The sequence below is a fragment of the Centroberyx gerrardi genome, chromosome 19, assembly GCF_048128805.1.
Source record: "Centroberyx gerrardi isolate f3 chromosome 19, fCenGer3.hap1.cur.20231027, whole genome shotgun sequence".
In the NCBI taxonomy this organism is placed as follows: Eukaryota; Metazoa; Chordata; class Actinopteri; order Beryciformes; family Berycidae; genus Centroberyx; species Centroberyx gerrardi.
Window position 1 is genome coordinate 11,868,434 of NC_136015.1, and position 15,391 is coordinate 11,883,824.

The 15,391-nt window shown below is 45.0% G+C and overlaps 1 protein-coding gene across 1 annotated transcript in view; it reads right to left on the reverse strand.

The window, feature by feature from the left end:
* gabbr2 (gamma-aminobutyric acid (GABA) B receptor, 2) overlaps positions 1–15,391 on the reverse strand; it is a 172,105-nt gene that overhangs the window by 8,064 nt on the left and 148,650 nt on the right. The window contains exons 14-15 of the mRNA XM_071920182.2: positions 2,258–2,368; positions 279–503 (exon numbers count right to left, since the gene is read on the reverse strand). Of these exons, the coding sequence (XP_071776283.1) occupies positions 279–503; positions 2,258–2,368 (336 nt within the window). The remainder of the gene's footprint in view (positions 1–278; positions 504–2,257; positions 2,369–15,391) is intronic.

Sequence of the window (15,391 nt, forward strand, 5' to 3'; positions counted from 1 at the left end):
TTATAGGTGTTAGAGTCACACTGGCACTCTGGGATCAAATTACATGGACTAGAATAAGGTCCACAGCAGCTCACTGGAGGTTAAGATTCAGTTTTAGCTTCCAGAACTTGGTGAAGTGCGGTGTGTGAATGTAGTTATAATTATGCACTCTAGTCTTTGGCAATCCAGAGTTGTGCACTCTTGCTCACAACAACTCTGATGCACACACACACTCACACACTCTCTGTCTCCCTCTCTCTCTCTCTCTGACACACACACACACACACACATAAACTGACCTTGGGAACGAAGACCAGACAGAGCGTGATGGTGCTGCAAAAGATGATGACCAGCGCCACGATGCAGAACTGAACGTTGGGCTGGTCCCTGGTCAGAAAAGACACTGCGGCGCCGATGATACACATGATGCCCACGTTGTACACACTCATCCCTATGTACTTGCTGTCATTGAGAGCAGGGATGCTCACGTTCCTGGTCTCCCATGCCAGGAAACAGCCGAACAACTGTCACACAGGGAGAGGGAGAGGGTGGGGGGGAGGAAGAGCGAGAATGCGTTTTATAAGAAATATGAGGGAAGGTCACAAGGACGTCTCCATAAAAACAAAAGAATTCAACCAGCCTACAACTGACAGCAATATTTCACTTTGGTCATGGTGGTTTTGCGCTCATATCTCTGTGTCGATGCACAGCCATCAGTATGGGTCATCCCAGCTATTCGCAGTGACAGTGACGCCACTTTCTTTCATTTTAATTCTGTTAGTCTGAAAATCACAGAGACATATTCAAAATAAAGCAGGGTGATCGAGATAACTTGTTTTTTTCCCATGTTCTTTGTTGTTCAGTGCTCTTCTTGTTCTGTACAAATACTGATGGAGTCTGAAAAAATCATGAACGTTGGTTGTGACTATACATTCCATGGGCAGCCACATACATCGATGTTGAATATTCATGTAGTCATATCATACAGTGTAAAGTGAAACATTGCTTTAAGAATTAAGAAACACTTCAGTGAAAGTATGATTCTAAATTATATGATACACACTGAAAGAGGGGGGAAATCATTTAAATAGGCCCATATAGAGCAGCCTCGGCTTTCCTGGTTGTAAAAGGTTTGTTTAGGGAGAGAGAGTTGTTTGTTTCCTGGAACATTAGCCACTCCAGACCTGCAGCAGCAGCAGCAGCAGCAGCAGCAGCAGCCTGCTGAATAATTTACTGTGTGCATGTAAGGTGGGCTGCCTGCTTATCCAAAGTCTAAATGAGAGTTAGTGGAATGACAAGCAGCAGAATTACAAGAGCAGTCATTAAGGATTAGCGCAGCTCAGGTGTGTGTGTGCGTTTTTGCACGTGAGTGAATATGCGCGTGCAAATGTGTTAATGTGTGCGTGTACATGCATATGTGTGTGTGTGTGTGTGTGTGTGCCATGACTCAAGCCTTAATGCTTCACTCTGCTGTGCTGTCCCTCTTTATGGCAGATACAGAAGAGTAGAGTGATGCTCCTGTCAATCACTTCATGCTAACTTTTGCACCCCTCCCGCCCCCCATCTTTGTTCCTGTCATCCAAACCTTTCTACCTGTTGCCCCGCCATTCTCTCTCTCTCTCTCTCTCTCTCTCTCTCTCTCTCTCTCTCTCTCTCACTGTCTCATTTTTTCTGCTTTATTTTTTATACCATCCTCTTTCTTTTTTCTCAGTCTGCTTGAGATGATTTGTCTTTACTGCCCTCTCTCTCCTAGCCATACGTGGAGTGATGCTTGCATAATTTACAGTTGGCCCTGGTTCATGAAGGTATTCAAACACACTTGGCGATGGGGAAAAGGAAAGTTTTTAAGCATGTTACACTTGGTTCAGAACCCCATGGGACTTGGCTCAGACTCTGTGGTGAAGACTGTCACTGCGTGTCGGCATGTAAGTGACACACATCCACAAACACACACACACACACACATCCACGTGTTCACACACATGCACATGGAAAGCTGAAGGATAAAGCGTAAAAATAGATATTTCAGGTTTAACGAGTGCACTCTTCTTGGAATTGGAGCTGAATGACTAAATATAACAGTGAGAAAAGAAAGGCATCAAGCCTTGCTAAACATACATTTGCAAGGCCATAGGAGTCAGACTGCATCTGTTGCTACACTTGAAGCCTTGTGCACTTACAGTAGGTGTGTATTAGAGCGCAAGTGTGTATTTAAATGTGTGTGTGTGTGTGTCCAAACTATGAGTACATGATGAAACTTTCTATTCTCTCCTCTCACCATGAGCAGTCCCTTGTAGGCATAGACGATGCCCAGCCAAATGGTCATGTGGGTGTTCTCACAGTGCTCCAAGAAGGGACGGATGGCAATGTCTCGGCCCTGGGGGTCCGCCTGTGGACACACACACACACACGCACACACACACACACACACACACACACACACACACAGGGAAAGAGAAGAGGAAGAAAATTGAGTACACCCAAAAAAAAAACAACAGCAGCCGAAGATGTAATCACTCTATATTGCTTTGAAAAAACAAATCAGACAAATGAACAAATCAGAGGCAATGGCCAAAAGTGACAGAAAAATGAGCAGCGTCTATATCCCATATTGTATGTGTGCAGTCAGAAACAACGCTCCCCCCTTGAGGAACAATAAACCGAGTGCAGAAAGCCAGTGCCAGAGCTGAAAGTGGAGGAAATCGTTAAAAGCCCACGGTCTGTTTCCACACTAATTTTCTCTGTGCAGGTGTTCTAATTTCACATTCATCCATTGTGGGCGAACGCTCCGAGGGACAAAAGGTACACAGATTGTTCTAGATTGGTCGTCCGCTGCTAGCCAGAATGAATGGTGTCAGCGATCAAACATCCAGGTGTATAATCAAACTGTGTCCCGCCATGGCCCCCGGCCTTCTTCAAAGTCGGCTGAAGTTACATTAATCCTAGCTTAGGACGCTAATGGCCACGACTAATGAAGCTTATTCATTAACGTGATTTACACCTCCTCCCTTCTTTCTTTCTGCCTCCGTCTCCGTCATTCTGTCTCTCCATCCCGGTCTCCGTCGCTCTCTCTCTTTCTCACTTCATCTCTCTCTTTCTTTTCATTTCCATTTTTTTTTCTCACAGTCGGTGACACAGGTGACTTACAGGCCAAATTAGCACCTGGGGTGTATATTAATGCGATGAAACACGTCACCTCTCCGCTCTCTCTTTCCCTCCTCTCTCCCTCTCTGTGTCTTGGGCTGAGCTTTCAAAAAGCCTTTATTAAAAGCATTAGAGTGGGGTGCATGGGTTTGGCTGCTGCTGTACCAATATATCAAGTGTGAGTCACCTGGGGCAAGGCTGGACATAATGCCATGTTGCTCACTAGTTGTGTGTGTGTGTGTGTCTTCTGGCTTATTTACAGTATGACATGTCTAATGGCCCAGCAGATGGTGTGTGTGTGTGTGTGTGTGTGTGTGTGTGTGTGTGTGTGCAGGCATTTGAATCTACATTATATATTGTATTTCATATGGTGCTTGTTGAATTCAGGGTCATGGCACAAATAGGTCTCATTAAAGGGGAGAGAGGGATGATGAAGGACGATTTAGCGATGAGGAGGGGTAGAGAGAGGGAAGAGGGTACAGAGATGTTAGCTTGGCTTTGGTTCTGTCCCCTCGTAAACTACATAGACTGCATAGCCTAGTTTTATCTGCCCCATTTAGCCACACCTTTCAACAGGCCTGCTGTCGCTTTCAGGCCAGCAACCCACACACACATACACACACACACACACACACACACACACACACACACACACACACACTGTTGGGTGAACAGATCTATTCACACGTGCATAGATCACACACAGCATGTGAATGCTCTCTTCCATTGATACATAGGCCTGCTCGTTAACATACACAAAAGAGCATGTACACGCACGCACACACTCACACACACACACACACACACACACACACACACACACACGCACACACACACACACACACACACACACTATATCTCTTCCACTAGCAATTATAACCCCCATATTCTCATCCACATTAATGGAAATTGCCTGCTTTTCTTTATGACCTTGATGGCTTTATATTAAATGGTATCTATATGATGATCACTTAAAATGGGAAATGGGCAATTTATGAGCTGGACTGATTCACCAACAGAAATTAGCCTGTTCTGCTGTGTTACAGTACGGTTTCAAGGTACAATTCCTTTTGCATTCCTCAGCTTAATTTTCTGTATACCTCTGTCTTGGAAAACAACTGTCACACAGCGTTCCTCATTTGGCTCTCACTCTCTTTCTCTCTCAACATTCAAAAAGTCTGCAAAGGATTGCACATGCAGTTATCACATCACAAGCCATTTCCAAAAGAGATTGTGTCTCCCAAACTCAGACAACATAGCAGGCGGAACCCCCACAACACAAACTCTGATGTAGAGTCAACTTTTCCACCATCTGTAGAAGACCTCTGAAACCTCTGATGTCTTAAAACAGAAACACATTAAAGCAAGAGGACTGCTTCGGTGGCAGTGAGTTCACACACTTTGTCAAGGCACTCTTGTAACCCCTTCTGAGAGTTCCCGTGGCAACCATGTGTCTCGCTGTCATCTCTGTGAGATTATTCCGGGATGGCGTTTGTTAACTTGAGGTGAAGGATTGGTAGAACGGGGTTTCTGCCTTAAAAGCCACTGAGGAGGTGGAAACACAGGAAAGTGGGGCAGGAGATGACGCACAGTGAGGCTATTTTTATAAGGAACCACAATTAGTTGACAGGGGAGAGAGGAGGGATCCTGTAAGTACTGGAAGTCAAGGATGAACATTTCAATTTAAAGCTACATTGTGTAACTTTTTAATGAAAAGTTACTGCCTTATTTCCAATATAAGCAATTTGTTTGGGCTGAACAAGAGAAAATCCACCCATCAGCAATGCATGAGATCCCTGGTTTGGCCCATTCTGGTCCGATCAGGCATGACCAGTGGCATGAAATCTTCTCAGGGCACAGGAAGTGATGCGTTTTACATATTGGGTAAATAATGAAGAGAATTACGCCGCGATCTGCGGGCTATTTTGGATGGTAGTAGGTGTAGCATGGCAGATGCAGCTCCCCAGGGATTGGCTTCATCCCCTCCGCCTTCAGCCGTCCTCTGTAACTGCAAAAGTTACAGAGTGTAGCTTAACAGACAAAGCAGTTGGCCAAACTAGTTTCAACTAACATGCAGATTGAATTAGGCTGTGGGTGTAAATGTACCAAACACCACAATGTATTAATTGTGTGTTGTATGGCAACAGTTTGCATCCAAAACAATCTAGAAAAGGATCAGAGCTCTCCAGCTCTGGTCTACAGTTTTGCTGCATCATCTACATCCTCACCATTTATGTGCTTTGGCTCGACCCCAGACATAAAACCTCTTATTCAAACAACAATGCTCTAAAAGTCACACTTTTTTCTAATCATTTGTTCATGTGAGACACACATTCTGCATCAGTGCTCTTTGCATACTCCCAGCTCCACACCAGCAAACTTGTGCCACCAACAACAAAATGATAAGACAAAATGAGAAATTGTGCTTATTAGGCCCGGGCCTCTATCGCAGCAGAGCAGACGGGAGCTCTCGCCTTTTGGAGGGAAGCTGTCTGGGGAGTTGCCAGGCAACAGGGCTGTGGGCGGCAAGCGGCCCCAAAGCGGTGGTGACAGCGGTAAAAGCGCCGGTTCACTGTCATTTTTCACAGCATTAGCCCTGTAACGGGATTGCTCTTGGAGGGCTGGAGCAGGCACAGTACTGGCAGACTGTCTATGGAGAGATAGGGCTAGATGAGGCGATGAAGGGAGTGATGGAAGGGAAGGGAAGAAGGAAATGGAGGGTGAGATGGAGGAGAAGACCAAGACCAAAAAAGGACGGATGGAATGATGGAAGTAGAGATGAATGGAAGGATAAAAGCATAGCAGGAAGGGAAAGTATGGACAGTTAGGGAGCCAACTCCGTCTTCTCAGCAGGCTCAGAACAGGGAAGAGAGAGGAAGGCTGGCAGGCCTATTTCTTTAGACAGATATGGGAGCAGCGAGATAGAGAGGAGGGAAGAAGAAATTGAGAGAGGAAAAGATAACTGGAGAGCAACGGGGAGAGGGAGTGGATACTACAGGTAGAGGAGAGGCAGGGGAAAGTCAGAGGGCAGAGATGGACCAACAAGTGAGAGAGGAAATGAAGAGCTCACTCATTGTCACCTGCAGCTGCTGCTTGTGTGTGTGAGCATATGTGCCTGTGGGAGTGTAGGCTTGCACATTTTCTTGTTGGAATGTGGGCACACATAATGTGACTGAGCTTGTGTGTATGGTAGTGAATGTTTGCGTGTGTTTGTGTGTGTGTGTATGTGTGTGTGTGTGGGTATGAATGTGCGTATAGATGAGCTATCAGGCAGCCACTGACAGACACACTCCATCACTCGCACTGGCAATTACAACACAAGAGATTCCACCATGGTGAGAAAGAGGGAGAAAGAGTGAGAGAGAGAGAGATAAGGAGAAAAGATAGGTAGTGAGGGTGGAGCTTTGGACTTTGTGACAGCAATTTATGTCAGAGTGGTATTTCTAAAAAGCAGAGAAAATGGCTGCGATGAAAAATGACAGAAGGAAAGCCACAGAGAATAGTGTAGAGGGAGAGAAAACGGGAATCAATGCCGAGAATAGATATTCTACAATAGCTTTTTCCCCTGAAGGGGGAACATAAAAGTTATACCATATTTCATAAAGCACTGGATACAATTACTGTTGTGATTCCTCCAAGGATTAAGTCATTTACATTTATGTATAGGTTGTGGTTATTTGAAACAGCTCTCAAAACAACAAACAGTCATATGTTGTGTATTTACAGTAATAATAATTCAAAAATGACTTTCTGATGGGTGCTGTCTGGAACATCAATTCTCTGATAACATATGCAGCAGATGAGAGGCAATTGCTGCTGCCCTCAGAAAGAGAAGAGCGGGTCAATGGGTGGTATCATGTTTGTGCCCAGGGTACCAGCCTTGCCACCTGTTTGCCTGGGCATAGAGACAGGGACAGATATACACTGATAGTGTTATCTAATAAAGATGTCACACAAACTCACACACACACACACACACACACACACACACACACACACACACACACACACACTTTCTACCCTTTCTGGCACCCACTGTTCTTAGACTATCATTTTCTGCATTTGTCATATGTCATTTCCAGGATGTCCCCACTGTCTTAAGGTGAATACTGTTAAGACTCTGGTAAAAGATTGCAATTGTGACAAATGGCATATAATGACATATCTACATTGGTGAAAGTGTTCTTAGAAAAGATGCAAAGAGGGCCGTATATGGTGCGTCCGTGTCTCAATTTGTTATGATTGTAATTTTTGCTTCATAGTCTCAAGGACCAGGGAAAACGGGAAAAGAGAGTGTGAGTACCGTATTTAGCATACTAAGAAATGTGTGACCACGGTGGAGAGATTTGAAGAATGAAGGGAGTGGAGAATGAAAAGCGTGGATGAGAGACGGGGAGGGAGGCAGAGGGAGAAAAAAAAACGAATAAAGAGCACAGAGGGAAGATCTCCAAAGAGATGGAAAGATGAAAGGCATCCTGACGCCATAGTAATTTGCAGGAAATCATATGAAAAGCAGTAGGCACCATTTTCATAAGCCCTCTATGAAATTCTGAATGGTAAAGGACTTTTGACAAACAGATAGGGGAAAGTGCTTAGTGGGTGATTCGCTCAGCTGGTTGAACAGTGAGGTTGATGCCTGCGATGCCAAAAGTAGAGAGTTCACACCCATTTAGGAGAGTTACATGTCAACAACCAAAAACCATGAGCACGGCTGATTTCTAACAACTAAATGTCCAACAATGACCCAAATATTAACCTTAGCCTAATTCCAAAGTTAAGATTAAAGACATCAGATCTGATTGCCTCACCCTTTATCACTTTATCACTGTTGTGAATTTTTGCCAAAGCCTATATACGTTTGCTAGGTGGAGCTGTAGCATGTGTGCATAACTTTTGGTTTTACTCAATCCTGTGTATGGCTTTTCCAAAGCATTCCAATAATACAATCGTGAAAACAAGTTGTGAAGGAAAGAATGGATGGAGAGATGCTGTAGAGAGAGATATATGGAGGGAGGAAGGGAAGGAAGGAAGAAGGAGCCAATGGGGAAGGGTTGGAGGGAGAGAAGGGAGAGGGAGAGAAGGAGCCAAGGAGGGAGGAAGGGAGAGACGGAGCCAAGGAGGGAGGGAGGAGGGGGGAGGGAGAGAAGGAGCCAAGGATGGAGGGTGGTGTGCCCCCGGCCGAGGCTGACCTACATGCAGCGGGGCCAGGGTGGCAGGGCAGGAAGACGCCCCTGGCGGTCCCATGCCATGTGGGTCTCAGCCATCCCATTACACACTGGAACACTGCGTGCGTGCACCATCTAACTGTACATGAGTGCGTGTGCCTGTGTGAGAGAACATGTGTGTGTTTTACTGTAGTGTCCTAGTCACACTGGATGGCTGACTAGGATCTTCCACTCCAGTGCATCTTCACAGATATTATTCTGGCTCACTTAAGAGAGGGAGAGAGGGAGAGAGAGAGAGAGAGAGAGAGAGAGAGAGGGGGGGGGGGGGGGATAGAAAAAAAAAACAGGAGAGACAAGATAGAAAATAGAAATTTAATTTTAGTCCTTTCCCTGCCATCTCCACACACAAACCACTTCCCGATCATTCAATCTTTAAAACTTCCCATCTCATGATATCGTTTCCAGCCTCCCTAACGTCCCCCCCCTTTCTTTTCCCCTTCCCCACTAATGATGATAAAATTATCTCTCTATTTGAATATGTCTGTCTGTATTTGAATATTTCTGCTCTCTCTGCCTTGCTTGGGAATGCAGCCCCTTTTGCTTTTTTCATACGAGCCTGTAATCCAATTTGAGGACTAATCCCTCTGCTACAACCGTGGCCTGATGACCTACCATAACAGCAATGGTACCACTGGACCAAATTGGTGGTGACATAAAGAAATTGTGAGCGGATGTTTATTGTTATTCCTTTCCCTGCAGGAGACTGGCATGACGTTGACTGATTCCACTTTGTCGAGACAGCCGGCTCACTTCTCCTGACCCAATCAATGGCCCCAAGATGGGCAGCATCCCAAGTCTCATGGAGGGAAATTAACAGCTGATTAAGGGTCAGTTTTGTGAGTTTATTCTCAAATGACTGAGGTTAATATATGTAGAAAAGCTGATCCTTGACGAGTGTGTATGAGAAATTAATTTGAAATCCGTTAACACACTTTGAGCGTTTGCTTGTAGAGCTTGGTGAGCAGGGTTTATTCTGATACGACCATCTGATACGACCAGGGAAGACCGGTCAATCATAGATAAGATGATATTTTTGAAGCAGGTCTGAGCAGCACAGCACAGAGTGAATTTTGGCAGGTCATGTCTTGGGGACGCCTTGTTTCTAAGTGGACAGTAAAAGGTAGAGAAATATAAAATCCTTTTCTCTTTGTGGAGGATTGTTAGTAACACAACTTCAAAAAAAGACACTTCAAAGTAGCATAGTAGAACAGAGGCAACTACCCCTGTACCCCAACTACACCTAAATACACACACACACACACACACACACACACACACACACACACACACACACACAAACAAACACAATCAAAGGCACACACGTGCAGACACACACTGGGATAGAAACATGCAGATAGGCGCGCACACACAAGCTTACTCAATTACATATGCACACACACAAAGTTACAGCATTATGGCATACACACACATAAACAAAGCTACAGTATAATGAGATACACACACAGAGATCAAGACACAAACACACACACACACACACACACACATGCGCACACACACGGGCGCTGCTCCCTGGGCTCCAGCAGGGAGCTGCCTTAACTGATTTATTAAGAGCTAAACGCGTCATTAGTGCAAGCGGCTAACCCTGAACATTGGACCCATTAGAATATGCAAATGCTGTGGTATAGCCTGGCAGTCTGTCAGATTGCAGGCTGGGGCTTTTGTTATCATAGGCTCCAAATGCTTTTATTGCTGCTATTCTTTAACGTAACACCCTGTCATAACGCTAGCTTTCATCCAAGCCTCCATCTGTACGCTGCTTGGCTTAGGCTGGGGGGTGACTGTAACTGCCTTATGCCATTACACTGCAGGGGGTGCAGTAGGGTGGTGTAGCAGTAGTTGCGGAAGAGGTGGGTATATTGTTGTATAAGGAAGTTTGTATACTGCTGGGGAGGTGGTTTTCTGATAGGGAGGTGGGAGTACTGTTAACAAAGTTTGCATACTACTGGGGAGGAGGGTATATTTCTTCAAATCCAAACTCAAAACCGGACACAGCATTAATATAGGAACTAAACTAGGGCTGCCTCTTGGTCTTTCTTCATCATTCCACTCACTGCCTGTCTACTGTCTGTATGAGTGTGTATGTGGCTGAGTATGTCTGCTTCGAGTGTGTAGGTCATGCTTAGTGCTGTTTTCCTTGCCTAGGATTGTTGATTGTTAGATCTAGTTAGGCTCATTCCCTGTAAAGTCCTTTGAGACATGTTTGTGATGAAGGGCTATAGAAATAAACCTGATTTTATTTGACTTGTCTAGCACAATTTTGTAGACATGAACACTCAGTCTACACCTTCCGCACATAATATCCCTCCTAATTACCCCAGGTGAAGTAAAGCATCCACTCATTCCAGCACGACCCCCCACCCTTCCTATTTCTCCTTTTCTTCCTCCCTCTTTCCCTCTCACATTTCCTGTCTTGCTATCTCTTTCTTAGCCTATCTTCCTCTCCCTCTCTCTTTTTCTAGCCAGCTGGCCTGTCCTCCCCCTTGAAGCGGTCATTCACTCCAAATCCCATCTTCAGGAGGAGAGTCAGTCCGCTCCAGGACCGATGGACCCTCAGTGTCCCTCTATTACTTTCCAAACAAACAGTCCCAGAGATTGGTGGAGGTGTTTGACCAAAGTGAGGAATAAGACACAGGCAGCACATTTGTTGTACTCTACACAAACCACAGAATGCGTGCACACACACGCACACACACGCACACACACACACACAGGGCACATTGCCCTCTGCACCAAACAAAGATATATTGTATAAAACCAATTTTAACGGCAAATTTCCTATACATCATTCTGCTCCGGCTCCTGATTGAAGGGCCAAGGATGACATTCATGGACGACCTTTTCGCTCCTCTCATTTCTTCATTCCACTTGCTACTCTACCCTTCAACCCTTTCTTATTTTTTTCCCTCTTTTCTCCTCAAGGTGGTAAGTTTCGATTTATCTCAATACCAGCACTGCCTTTGGTGCTACTGCCCTTTTTTTGCGAACTAGTGGTAGTAATTATGGACAACAATAGACCACAATAAAAGCCCAACATCATTATGTCACTAATAACCCTGTTTCATTTGACCTGCTACACTACATTTCCCAACATCCTTTGTCAAACAAATCTGTGCCAGGAAGTGATTTCAATGCCAGGAAATAATTGCTATTATTCTCAATCATCTTCTCTCCCTACCTGTTTACACAGTCTGATACAATATCCCCGTGTTATAAAACATTGTATCTTCCTCCGGAAATTACCGGAAATGATTTAGCATGTTAACATTAATTGAACAGGGAGGCCTATTTAGCCAAGTCATGAGTGAGTGCAATATGTTCACACAATATTTTAATTTGCTTGCAGATATTTCCTGCTCCAGGACCTAATAACATCAAATGCAACAGCGCTTCAACACAATAAGAATGCAGAGTATAATGACCTATTTCAATCGCTCTGCAAATATTCGCTTTTCTCTTCCTTTATGTGGAAGGAGAAAATTGCTTGGGAAATCCCCACAAGGCATTTCCCCGTGCGAGAAAGCAAATGAGCTAACTCCAGCATTCTCTGGAAACACACTGTCATCATGATATTTGATTACCCATGTTGCATTTGGACAGCAAGAAGAATCTCTCTACTTCCAGTAGAGGGAAACCACACTATTCTCTTTTGAGTAATCTCTCTCTGCGTGTCTCTCTGTCTTGTTCTCTCTCTGTCTCTCTCCACCCCTCCCTCTGTCCCTGCAAGCCGAGTGCAGTAATTGAGTCCTTTGAGGCCCGCAGTTGCCATGAGCCCTGTGTTGTGGCTGCTTAATTGGCTGTGTTATTCACAGGCGAACCACACTGTACTGTGTTGTGTTAGTGGTAGCGGCTTATGAGTACTGTTTGTCTACTTATTCTAAGGGAGTAGATGGCAATATTTATACTGACTGCACTTGCATCTCTCTGTATGCATATACTTGCTATATGAAGTTGTGCCCCTTTGATGAGAACTGTGCCTTCTATAGGGCTCATCTACCTTTCTACTTTGTTGTTATATAACTCCGTCTTTCCCCTCCCCTTTCTCAACTTTGTATTTTTCTATCTCTATGCTATCGTCATCTTTGTATTAACCGTCTCATCATCTACCTCTTTCTCCCCTACTCTGTTTCTCCTGCTCCCCACAATGTTTGAGGCCAGCCCTCCTCTGTGTCTCTTCCCTTATATTTCTCTTTCCATTTTCCTCCACTTTCTCTCTCACTGCAAAACTGCTCATCTAAGACTATATATAAGACTCACTATGAGATTAAATGTAATGTTATGTTAAGAGGGACATTTTCTGCAGCGCTAGTTGCGTAAGCCCAGGTGTGTGTGGTGGTGTATGGAAGTTAATGGGAGCAGACAGCGTAACGCAGCCCTCAGCCCTACGTCAGCTGGCCCCGGCTCCAGGACTCAGGTGTTACGAGAGATACGCTACACTGCAAAAGATGTCCCCCATCTATTACAAGAATTTTCTGGAATGAAGTCTTGATACAACAGGAGTGATCGACCGTATTTCAAGGTGTTGTCACAGAAGATTTTCCAAACAGATCAAAGTGCACTGGAAACTAATGAAATTATCCCATTGGCAGTTTTTTCCACTTGTTTTAAGAAAAACAACATTTTAAGACTCAATAATAGATGAAATTAGATCAGAGTCATTCAGATGGATATTTTTTGCAGTGCAGCTACATCGCAGGACCTCTGATATCTGCTGTAGGCCTAGTACTATATATCTTCCTCACTGTGTTTCCGTCTGTCTTTCTCTGTCTCTCTGAGCATGTACATTCTCTCTCTCCGTCTTTCTCTCTCTCTTGTTCATATCTGCTCTCTCCCTTTCTCTTCCACCTTGTGCTCCTCCAATGCCTCCATCTCCACTCTTCCTCTCACTCTCCCCGACGTCTCTTTTACTTGTTCCCTTTGTTTTCCATCTCCTCCTCCTTTTTACCCTGTCTTGTTTCACTTCCTCCCCCATTCCTATTCTTCCCATTCTCTGGTCCCCCTCCACTGCCTGCGGGGGCCAGCCTCTCACTCGACCTTAGTGAGAGGCCTAATGATGCAGAAATGTAGCAGTGCTCTGCAGGAGCTCTCTGATGTGCTGTAAGGACAGGAGAGCGACACACACACATACAAAAACACAAATGTAGGCACACACGCAAACATGCACACACAGGCACAGCTGTAAACGCACAACTGCAAATGTACACCTACACGCCAACATGCGTGCATCACAGGCTAGTAGGGACAAGAACATGGCCAGTGTGGGCCACCGAGGAGAGAGAGAGAGAGAGAGAGAGAGAGAGAGAGAGAGAGAGAGAGAGAGACAGAGAGAGAGAGAAACAGAGAAAGAGAAACAGAGAAAGAGAGACGAGTAAGATGATAGAAGCATCAATAGCAGCCTGCGGGAGCTGACACAATGAGCGCAACGCCATTGGCTTAATATGACAGTCCCGCCAACACCTCGCAGCCTCTGCGTCGAAGACACACACACGCACGCACATACACACACAAACAAGGGTGAGTCAGAGACCCCCAGGGGCATCTCTCCACCTAGCTAAAGCTTGGCTCTGACAAACACAACACCTTATGGTTGGCTACTGTTGCCCAAGGAGAGACAGAGAGGTGAGAGAGACCGACACTGTCCTAATTCCATCCCTGTGCTCAAAACACACGACAATGTTGTAATGCACCACACACCTACAGTAAGCCTGTAATGATTTAAAAGGATTCACACCTTGCATTATTTGTGTTTGTTTATCACCAGGCTAAATTATGTGTGTGTGTGTGAGTGTGAGTGTGTGCAAATGCAGGTGCGTGTACAGTACGGTCTCATCAGGCCTCTGCTACATCAGCAGCAGGCAGGAAATCCATAAGAGCTTCACAGTCAATTACCTCAACTGTCATTGGCCTGCCATCACCTGCCTCCCCAAGGACAGCAACCAATCACACCCAAGAATGATGCAGTGCCACCAATCACAGCAGAGAATGATACAACCTCAGTCATGCCTAACTAAGGTGAGGTACATGGTCTCTGGCAGGAAAACAAAGCCAGATATCCGACTTAGGGCGTTAATCGCTGAGTAGTCTTGGTCTGCTGACATTCTCATAAATATTAATTAATGACGAGTAGGCCTACAACAGCCAAATGACCTAGAGTAAAAGATCAGAAAAATCAATGAAACACAATAAAGTATTCTTTAGTGACATGGCATGGCACTGCTCTAACATTTCCTACTGGACTACAATGTCCCCGCCCACCTGAAGAGGAACATGGTTATAATGCGAGTATAGATGCTGAAATGCTGCAAAAGATTGATTCAAGGTGGGTGAGATCAAAAGGCACTTTCATATCTTCTGCTGAAGTGTGCCAGAAAATGAAACTGTCAAAAAACTTCCAGCTTTTCATTTTTTAAGTAGACTGTAGTCGAGGTAGAGATGGTGTAGTCAGCGGTGAGGGGGGCTCCCATGTCCCCTTGTCAAGTAAAACACACACTCACACGTCAGAGGTGGCCACTGAAGCACGAATACATGCGCGCGCACACACACACACACACACGCTTACTTTTCATCCAATTTTAGCCTACTTCCTCACCAATCCAATATATCTGTGCTGTAGCTCAGAAAACCACCCATTGGATCTCTTCTTTACTTCCCTCCGGTCCAGTTAAAAGGGAAAAGGATGCCAAGAAAGTGCCTCTTTTTAGAAAGGAGATCAAAGCTCAAGCCAAATGCTTTCGAACAAACAGTGTCCCATTGCACTCCCATTTTAGAAGGAACACATGCTGCTCACCGTGATGGGTTGGACACGGTGCCGTGGAGATTTTGTGCCGGTATAGGGTGTCTACACAGCACACCACAATTCCATCAATAGCTTGCCATGATGTTTTCAACCCAACAAATCATCAGATACCGCCATTGTCTGATGCACAAAAATTAAACGTCAATCTCACAGTCAATTTCCACTGGCCTCATTCCTTTTGGAACACACACACACAAAACAATCATGCCATGGCAATTCCACTGGCACT